Source organism: Scleropages formosus, chromosome 19, assembly GCF_900964775.1.
Source record: "Scleropages formosus chromosome 19, fSclFor1.1, whole genome shotgun sequence".
Taxonomy (NCBI): domain Eukaryota; kingdom Metazoa; phylum Chordata; class Actinopteri; order Osteoglossiformes; family Osteoglossidae; genus Scleropages; species Scleropages formosus.
The window spans coordinates 18,987,534-18,998,670 of NC_041824.1; the positions used below are offsets into that span (position 1 = coordinate 18,987,534).

General features: G+C 41.3%; 1 protein-coding gene across 2 annotated transcripts in view; it reads left to right on the forward strand.

The window, feature by feature from the left end:
* Nucleotides 1–8,141, forward strand: part of grm4 (glutamate receptor, metabotropic 4) — a 244,553-nt gene extending 236,412 nt beyond the window's left edge. For both annotated transcript variants that reach the window (XM_018760620.2, XM_018760621.2), the window contains exons 10-11: nucleotides 2,468–2,714; nucleotides 7,342–8,141. In XM_018760620.2, coding sequence (XP_018616136.1) covers nucleotides 2,468–2,714; nucleotides 7,342–7,391 — 297 coding nt within the window. In that variant the 3' untranslated portion in view covers nucleotides 7,392–8,141. The remainder of the gene's footprint in view (nucleotides 1–2,467; nucleotides 2,715–7,341) is intronic.
* Nucleotides 8,142–11,137: the final 2,996 nt, after the last annotated feature.

The window sequence follows — 11,137 nt, forward strand, 5'->3', positions numbered from 1 at the left end:
TCTTGAGGAGAAACTCAAGATAATTGCCCGGCATGAAGGCAGCAAACCTGTAATGGCCATCACACATATGCTATGATGTTCAGTAGGTTAAGTGTATTAAATGCATTTTCGACTTTTCGCGGAACATAATCCCATTGTAAATCGGGGACCACCTGTACATACATATGCATATCCTGCATATATATTTATAAAGTTTTAAATACTACAGATTCTTCCAATGCGCCTCAATGCAAAATGCAATACTATAAAAAACTATATATATATACATATATATGTGTGTGTGTGTGTGTGTGTGTGTATATATATATATATATATATATATATATATATATATCACATTACATTGCACATATACAGTACATACATATACATATATACTGTACAAATGGCAACCTGGTAAATCACTGATGGTGACCTTACTGAAGTAGACATTAGAATTCACTATTGTGAATCAGGAGTAAACCCTACAGTTTCGTTCAAATCACCTCATGCTGCAATTAATTTAATTTTGTACTGAACTACTGTGCAATGGACTGGCGTACCTCTCTCAGCCTTGTGCCTCATATATCCGGGATACACTACAGTACTGCAACCCTGCTCTGTAAAAGCAGTTCCTGAAATGGATTTTGGACTGAATTAGATGCAATGTCACATCTTTCGCTTCCCATCTGACAGTGAATCTGGGACTCAGGTATCAGTTATCTCTCATCTTTCAGATTGTTATGGGATCAATACTGTGTGTCCCTCACTGTAACACAATAGATTGTTATGGGATCAATACTGTATGCCTCTCCTGTAACATAAAAGACGACGTGACACCAGCACCTCTTAAGCTGCATGAGGAAAAGAGCATATGAATGCACATTATTCTAAGAGGGCAATCTTGATTCTTCCTGGGTTAAACACTACAGGCTGAATACTTATCTGTGGAGTGTTGAGGTACTCAAGGGGCTTTAACACTCTCTGAACTGTTCGAACTGTGAGAAGAATGAAAGAGCAGATATAGGATGTCTTAAACTCAGATTTGAGAGACAGTGTATCAGAGAGCTCAGAACCAGCTAGGAGCTAACCCACGCACTTGAGACAGGGAACTACCAAAATGTGCACAGGTGTCCCCACAGCTTGTCTTTTCACAGTGGAAAGGGATTTCTAGACATCTCTTTATACTGTAACTAAACAGGAGGGAGCCAGCAGCAAAGTAGACCTGGGTCCATGTATCTGCAGGATGGGTCGCACTGTGCCTTTGTTAACGTTAACTAACAGCTGTTGGCGGTGCACTGCGCTGGGCGTCAGCATGCTTCCACATTAAAGGGTCTGCCAACAGGCCTCATGATCACACTAGTTCACCACCCTCTTCAGAACCTGTCTCATTAATGTGACTTAAGTGTGTAAAAACAGTAAAACAGTAGCACAGGGACCTGACCTGAGTTTCAGTCAGCTCCAATTCCAACATCCTTACCTGCCTTGAGGCGTACAGATCATCACCACAACATGAAATTTTCATAACGTTGCTATTATTTTTTATTTTACCGTTACCCTAGATGTGTCAGAAGCGCACATGCTCTGACAAAGTGTGGGAATAATGGACCAATTTAGGAAAGGGGACTTAAGATTGATAATGCAGGGTTATTAAACCTAACACCGTAGAAAATTAACAAAGAAGAGGACGTCACGGGCTTCCAGTTACGTGGCAGGAAGAATGGAAGAGGAGAGCAAGGGTGAATTGATTGTAAGTTTTTGGGTACTATACCTACTTGATTGCGGAATGTAGGTAAGCAGTAGGAAAGAAACAACTCACATTGGTCTCTCTCTGGTTCTTCTCTGGCCCTGCAGTGGTCCAATGTAAGCTCTTCCTCAGTGTCCCACAAATAGGGTAGAAATAAGGCACCATGTCATACCTTTATGAAAATCAATGAAAAACACGCTGTGTCAGGACTTGACCATACACATGGATTTAGGTTACATAAGGGTCTAATCGATAAAGGATTAACGGTCCATGATAGACCAAGGCTTGACTATCAGTGAAATGTTTGGGCTTATCTCTCTATTATAGTGTTAGGATTGGTTATTCATGAAGACCCTAGGTCTCAGTATGATCTAGCTCAGTGGTCCCAACTTCAGTTCCTGCAGTTCTACAGGTTTTAGAAAAGACTGAAATTTCTATATTTATAATTTTTAATTTAGAAACACCAGTCATACTAATCAAAGACTCTCCATCAGTTTCTACAAAGTGATTGAAAGCTAAGGCTGAAGCTTTTGAGGACCACACTTGGCACCCTAGTTTATGGCAATGTCATGCAGTTGTCCTGACTATATCTTAAATAAATAAATAAATAAATAAATAAATAAACGGTGATAGTATCATTCTATGCAGTCTGAACATTTGCTTGCACTCTGCCTTTCAGAGCTCTCATGGATGTCACATATCTCCCCTCCATCCCATCCCCAATCCTGCTCCACCCTTTAGATGTACATTCAGACGACTACGCTGACCATCTCGGTGAGCCTCAGCGCCTCGGTCTCCCTGGGAATGCTCTATGTGCCCAAGGTATACATCGTGCTCTTCCGCCCAGAGCAGAATGTGCCGAAGCGCAAGCGCAGCCTGAAGGCCGTGGTCACGGCTGCCACGATGTCCAACAAGTTCACTCCGAAGGGTGGCCTGAGGCCCAACGGGGAAGCAAAGTCGGAGCTATGCGAGAGCCTTGAGACACAAGGTGAGTCTGGAGTGTTGAGGCATGAGGATCAGGAACTGAATTCTGTCAGTGTTACTGTACGCTTCAGTATAACATACACCGCACAGAAATAGTTCTACACTTACAGTTGACAATGTGCAGAACATCAGCCCTGGTCATTTGAACTTTGGGAAATGCTGGAAATTTTTGGGGAAATCTCTACATTAGTGACTTGGAAAGGTTATACTATGGATAGAGGTTGCAGTTCTATCAGACCTGCTTCCCAGTGCTCAGGAGAGCAGAGAAAATTAATCTTGCTTTATAATGTAAAACACTCGCATCCACCCACACACAACTCCAAATTCAACGACATATTTTAGTACAAGCACAGATCAGATGTTCTGCAAAACACATGAATTTGCTGGCAATCCAAGTTGCAGCTGTGCAAAGACCTGGGGATGAATATCTTTGATGGTGCTAGCATTTGTATTTTACTCATATTTGAAGCTGCTTAGTTTTTTGTTCTTTGGTGGAACAGCACCTGCGCATGAGAAATTAAAATGGCATAATATGGTATAATTATAAGTTATGTAATAACCTCCTAAAAGCACCTTTCTACATTATGAGACAGAAAATTAGCATCGAATCAAAAAGCAAAACAGCCACAAACCTCAAACTTGCCGTGAATGCGCTACATAAGTTCATGCACCTTTCATGGTTTAATGTATAATCAAGAGCATTGAAGGCCCACTTCTCACTTATTTATGGTGCACTGTGTAATTACCTCTGTGAAGCTGCCGAATGCTTTTTGGTGTTTGCATCGCCTTCATTTTTCAACACCAATAAAGTGGGCCAGCCCGCAGCTATGGGCGACTGGGTTTGTTGGAGCTCAGTAATAAATTACGGATCACAAATTTGACTAGGCAGAAGTTGCTCAGGGGGGTGGTCAGCTGCTCACGGAAACAGACCCACTTATCAAAACATGACAGGAAACAGAGGCTGACTTCCACAACAGTGACACTCACAGAACCAAGGCCAGCTCCGCCTTGCGCTGGTGGGATTATTACGTCTATGTTTCTCAATTTGCTCAATACTGGACTACGTTTTGCTGTGCTCTGTTAGAACTGTAGGGTTGCAGTGACTCTAAAGAAGGATGTGGCACAGGAGAGGAGAGAGCACACACACACACACACACACACACACACACACACACACACAATGGAAAATAACACATTACCATTCCAATATATGCACATCATGCACACATTAGCACCTGCAGCTGCTTACCATGCTGGTAACCATGCTACCCAGTCTATACTCGCAGTTAACATTAACAAACACCCAGTTGCCATGGCGTCCCTACTTAAGCCCTTATTGTCAGTGAGAAAGGCCTTGTCTTGGAGAAAGAGAGAGACATGAACCGTCTCTCATTCCCATCTTCCTGGCATATCACCCAGCCGTAGAGCTCCAGAACGAAGGCTACGGAATCCTGAAATCCTGAGTCAGTGTTCTCATGTCCTACAAACCAGTACATTTGTCACAGAGGGAGTTCTTAAGAGGGTTCAGAATGATAGAGCTCTGAATGGAGAATCGAGATGGAGTGCTTTTCAATGGGATAGAGAACGTTAGAGTTCTGGAGCAATGGGTATCAAAATTACAGAGCCCTGGACTGGGGAACAGAATGATAGAGACAAATGATTTGGTGTAAAGTGGCTCTGGAATGGGAACAGAGAAAAGTGACCACTGCCAAAGACGGTTACACAGTTCTGCTACCACTCGGCTCGACATTTTCCCCAGCGCTTCTGACTAACTGCTGCCTCCTATGCTTGTGCCAGACCATGGGGAGGCGGGGGAGGACCCTGAGGGACTGTAGAGACCCAGGTAACCAACAATAAAAAGGACACCTGCTTGCCTTTTTCGAAGCACCTTTAAGAATGTCACTCACCTGCGTGTCGTGACCACCATGCCGCCTGGCACATACCTGTGTTCTCTCACTTATCCTCCTGCAGAAACCGGTGACCTCCCCCCAACCCCCACCCAGCTGTAATGCAATAAGGCATATTGGCTGAAACGGAACAAGATGTATGGCAACCATCGCGACCCCACACGCCACTGTCCGCATATAACGTCCTGTCGTCCATGATGTGCAAAGCAACAAGGGGCTGGTTCAGTGTGCTCCCCCTGCACAGGGTGGCCTCTTTAGGGGGGGTTGTGACATCAATCTGCCGAAACGTGGGGACAACTGATAACCGTGCGTCACCCGTAATTTGTTCCCCACATTGACAAACGGAGGAATTTGCTGTAATAGGGCATACAACAACAATGGAGGGGAGGGCAGGAGAGACAGATGGGGCTGCCAGCTCCAATTCTTTCTGGACCATCTATTTTTTATCTGCAGCTCGCAGCGCATAAATATTTAAATAAGGTTCATTTATCACTGCCGCTCTAGGGTGGGGAGCCAGCCGGAATAGAAAGTGCCCCTCTCCCTATCCCACACAATATGCGCTCCCCTCCACGCTCTTCAGCTGTCAGTGGCTGTCCGCTCAGATTTATCCATCCTGACTCACCCAATCAGTGATTATGGGGTCTGGACAAGATCTGACGATTTGTGTGGTGATTACATAGCAGGACATAGGAGCTGATGATGGCGAGAGAGGAGGATAAATGCCCTGAAGTATTTGCTGCCCTCTGGCAGGTGGGGAAATGGGTGACCACAGTTGTGGCACAGTTGCATGGGGGGCAGCGGTTATGCGATCAGATTCTCTCACAGAGGATTGGCAGCGCTGTCCCACTTGGGCGTATTTTGCCCCCGGTGCTGCACCGCCATTCATTCCACATGTCACTTACCAAGAGTGTTTCCACTAGTTTTCTGAAATGCATTCGTCTATTACAATTTATGAGCAAATTCTGGCACGTCCGTGTTTACTTTTAAGAGACTCACTGCCATTTTCTGTTTCAGTTTTTAATTTTTCATTCCACGATTTTTGTTACCATTTTAATTTGGCAATACTTCCATTATATACACACACAATTAGAATATAATACCTTAACAACATATTTTCAAACTGATGGGATTTATAAACTCATACTAAAATAATTCTTCCACACAGTGGATTTCTGGGGATCTTGTATAGCTGTGTAAATTCGTGCTGTATTAATTTACATATCTATATTACACATATGATCATATAAGTGTGTTATTTTCCCTTCTTTCTACACTAGAAAGGGTCTTTTTAATGCTGAGACCACCTTTGCTTTTCTTTTCTACTGCCAGGTCTCTACTGGACTGAAGGTTTCTATTTTGGTTGCCACCCTGTTGTCTAAATAATTCAGACAAGAGACGAAATAATGGAATAATGAAAGCTGTAGGGAGGAACAGTATCCAAACTTTCAGTAAGGGGAGATGCTCTTCAGTGTGATGCGTGGGAGTGAAACGCAAATTTTCCGCTGGGGTGGGATTTTACCAGGGATTCCCAAATGCTCTTGTGTAAACCCCTGGCCACATAAAACATTCAGCACTCCAAGATGCTTTAGGATTAGGATCTATTTTTAAATGCAAAAAAAAAAAGAAAAAAAATCACATAAGTGTTTTGAGCACATTGCAATTAATATTACATGGGACGTCTGAAGTGAGGCACCTAACACTTCAACCTTTATGAACCTTTGGATACATCAGGCTACGTGTTAAAGGCATGGAGAACTTTTTGCTTAGATGGTAAATTTGTGGTAAAAGTGAAAAGTTTATCTTTTCAAGAGAGAACATAATTATCCGCAAAAGCACACTAAGGGAGCACTCCCCCAGCACCTCCAGTGATGCCTTCTCGGGTTCGTGGAAACTGTAGAAAGGCATTTTGGATTGCAATAGCTGCTTTGATTATGCATAAAAAAGAAAAGAGAGGCAGAGGGTGGGGGTGGGGGTTCTGTAAGTGCTTGCTGTTGCTGGGTGCTGAGGGAGATTCTGCTGCATGTAACATCTGAAACTCCCAGGCATTCTCCAAAGGTCGCATGTGAACTGCAACTTCCAACCCCCTCCCTCCCTGCCGCCACTACCACATACCCCTGGATGAGCATGGTCATGACCATGGCACTCCTCTAGTGGAGGAGGTCAGTGGGGTGTCACGTGAAAATGTATTGCATGCACAATGTGGACAGATGACCACAGTCAAAACTGTTATATATGGAGTGAAAAAAAATCAGTGTTGAAAATCATTATTATATTATATTAGTATTATATTTTTGAATCATTGGGAACTTCAACAGGCAGCTGCTCTCACTGTCATATAGTATCAAACTGCTTTCTGATTGCTTTCTGCTTATACCTCTGAATACCATCTTTCATTATATTTTCAAAATACATTGATTATAACCTAAATACAGAGAAACCAGTCCTTTAAAAAAATGTTAAAATATAAAACAATGTTGGCTGATGCTTGTTATTTATATTAATTACTATGTTACCAGGTTGATCTACCTGTGCTAGAGCTTACTTCTCAACGCCGAAAGAGAAATGACAGTTGCAGTTTATGAACCCATGCATATATGAAATATACACTGTCAGATGGCTGACCACAGCCGATGGCTCCAATGAATACATTTGGTTTTGAATTTTCTTTCCCTGAGCTCACCACATTGTGCCATATCTAAATGTTCCATCTCTTTGCTTCCATAGCTCTGGCCTCCAAGCAAACGTACATCAGCTACAGCAACCACGCAATCTAAAAGGAGAACGAGGCCCTCAGACCCCTGAGCTTGGCCTTGTAACAGAGAGAGAACCAAACCGGACCCCCCATACAGGCAGGCAGAGGGGAGCAGGACCAGACCTGAAGCCAGCCTGAAAACTATAAATACCATTTCAGGACACTAATTTTTTTTTGGGGGAGGGGACCAGGCATGGCACATAGTGACCGTACAGAAGGAGGAAGGTTTCCACTCAGGGGTGGGACACTACAGTAACATCTCAACAACCTTCAGAGATAATGGCCCGTCATGTTTTTTTGTTTTTTTTTTTTTTGCGGTGAGAGGGGAGGTGGTGGTGGTTAACAGGGGTGGATGACTTTGGCATTATCCAGGTTTTCCTTCTGGAGTTTATAGCACAGTTTCAATTTGTGCTCCAAAAAGGGTATTTTCAGAGATGACTTCAACCTCTCAGAAGGAATGATGTGAGAAATGCATTTCTAAATTGTGTCATTTTTTTCCCCATGTGAACAGTGACTACAGCTCCCTTTCCTTTGTTGAGATGGCAACCAGGGCAGAAAGGAAATGACGTAATTCACCTGTGATTTCACGAGACCCTGCAGCATACCGATTTTAAATTTTGGTTTTTTAACACGCCTTTGCTAAAATCAGAGGAACATGTTTTGCTCAAAACTAACCAAAAACAAAGTAATAAGTATATTGATCCATACACCATGTGCAGCAGTTGCCGTGTTTTCAGGAAAAAAAAATGCTGCTCATTCGTCTGAAAAAAAACAAAAAACGAACAAAAAAAAACAAAACAAAAAAATCTTAAATCTGCAAAATAAATGGGATGTATGTGTGTATATACAAATATATAATAACTTTGGAGAGTAAATTCATTTGTACAGGTTCAGCAAATGCAATATATTGTCTTCTTTTTCCATTTTCCCATCCAGGAGAAAAGATAATTACAACACGTCCGCTGTTTGATTGGCTCTGGCCAGCATGCTTGTGGGAATGTACTGTGCGTACTGTGTCGTCCAAAGTCTGCAGAATGCACCATATGTAAGCACTGTGGTAAAACTCCGTTACAGTGGTGTCACATTCGAGGTCAGTGCCATGTCAGTGAACTCAGCTGATTAAGGTCTATTGATTCTTTTCTCCTTTTTCGTCTGTGCTTAAATGTGTTTCTTTATTTTGCACGAAATCTAGAAAAAAAAAAGAAGCAAAATAGTCCTGGTCTTTGGTTCAGAAGGTATTGCCGTCACTTGGGCCCCCGACTTTTCTGCAATGAAACACAATCTAATTGGAAGTGAAGCCGGTCTGCATTACACTCCACAGTTCACCACCCAGAGGATTGTGGTCTTTTACAGCTCGTGCCACCATGATATGTGTTATGCGACTGACATCGGTGTCGCAAGGTGAACTCATTTCCCATTACACTTTTCTTTTCAACGTCTCTTCTCCACAGGTTGTCAAACCGCTGAGAAAATAAACAGATGAGCTGACCTTTTTATGCAAATACAATACAGTGTGCTAATTTTACACAATCGTCTGAGGGTGAGATACAAATTAATAACTGAAACAAACAAAATAAGCAACAGAGTTTGGGGCTGCAGTGGTTGGTGTTTCTCAGCTTATACTGAAGGCATCTGGAAGAGGTGGTGGACATCAGGACAATGGGAACTCACCAAAGTGAAGGTGGGGGATGGAGAGAGATGCTATGTTAGACAGGCTGGGTTAAAGCATTACGACCACTTTGTACACATCCCTAAAGCATGGAAAGGCTTAGACAGTGTTCTTGATTGAGTTCCGAATTTCCCTTAAAACTGCAGTGCTGAAAACAGCCTTTTTTTTTCTTTTTTTCAAATATTTTTTTACACTTTGAAATGTTCAATAAAATTTCTTGAATACTGTGGAAAGCTGCCTGCGGTCTCATTAATATTCATACTACCTTCTGTCTGTATGAGTTTGTGAGTCTTTCTGATGTCATGAATAACACCAAAAACAATCAGAAATGAGGGAAATAATTTTTAAAAAATCTATATTTTCTACAGATCTGACAGCAGAATTCTTTCAGCAAAAATATAGAGTATGTGTAAGAGTTCTTATGTAGTGTTGAGGTGGAGGATAAGACAACTGAGCAGGTCCTTTAATGTCTCTTAATAGAGCAGTTGTTTTTCTTCACGGTTACCTTCATAACACCCTTCAAAGTATAAGCAGCATTATACCATGGACAAGCGGTTTTATAAGCTCCAGAAGGAAAACTTTCCAAGAGGAGAGGAGGCAAGGAAGGACAATATACATTTTCCTTCATTATTTTGAATCTTCAGCCGTTGGCATTAACAAGACCACAGGTGTTTGGAGGAGATGAAGCGTTGTTTTCCTTTCTGGCAAAATATTGTGCAATTGTTTGTGACTGTGTATACAATGATTTACTACTTTTTTTCCTCCCCTTATTAAACTTTTCTCAACACTTTGTCTGTGTTGCAAAATAGAGTATGTAAGTGCTGACCAAAATTAAATGGCAAGTTAATGTATGTTATTAAAACTGGATTGATACTGTCTGCTTTATGTACTGACGTATTAAAAAAAAAAAAAAAAAAAATCTTAAAAAAGAGAGAAATACAGTGCCTGGATATTTATGACTAATCTATAAAAAAAATGAAAAGGTGTAAAGCATGTTCATTTTTATACAAAAAAAAGAGATTTCTAATAAAAAAACTGTTTTGCAAATACAGATGTTGGTTACTTTTTATGAACTCATAAAACTGGTAGAAGACCAGAGGACACATTTAGCCCCCATCCCACATTTGTTTGACGCTACAGTGCACTGATTGCTCAATTCGCCAGGTGGCGCAACGAGTGTCACATACTGTACAAACTTTATCCAGATGTTTCTCTACATACATTTTGTGATTCATACTGCAGGTATTGTGTCAGAGAATTTTTATTTCTATACTCAGTCATTACACGATACTGCCATGTTGCACTCAAACTGATCCATTTCTGTTAGATGAAACGATTTCCTTACCAACATTTTGCCTTCAAATATCCAGATCTAATCATTGATTTAGTATTGCCAGCCCTTTATAGTTTCCCCCTGTTACCTGCAGAACACTAATGTGCATATTTTTAAGGTATCAAGTTTATACATGTATTTAAAAATAATCCATTGGCTATTTTTGAATCTGGCTGTTAAGAGTAATCCTAAGTAGCTCTGCTGCAGTGAATTATTACGCATTACTGCAATAAATTGTAATACATTAACAGACTTGCAACAAGTGTACGGTTCAGCTCTGTATTCACTGGTGGAAATGCATTTTATAAGTATAGATTCTTAAAGAAATACTTTTTTGGCAATAAATTTATTTTTTTAAAAATCTGTATGTATCTGCAGTTCGGAAAATGCATTGCAATCCTGTATGTCAAGAGCCCTGCCCTCTATCGCTTTCCTCTGCCAGACATGGAACGCATTTCAAAGACTGTTACATGGATGAACAAGAACATCATGACATCTGCAGTGGCGGTACTGCGCTGTTGTTTGCGAGTTTCTTTGGCACGTTCAGTTTAAGTCTGTGCCCACCTAGCTATTATTTTTTATGTCTGAGCAAACACATTAACACTACCAAAATGCTTTTGAGTTAACACATCATAATGCATGGTATAATGACCATTTGGTTCAATATTATTGGTGTTTCTACAACTAAATGAGAAGAATGGAATTTTAAAACATCAGGTATACAGGGAAATTATCACGATTTAGTTCATTGTTTATTCTTTCAGTG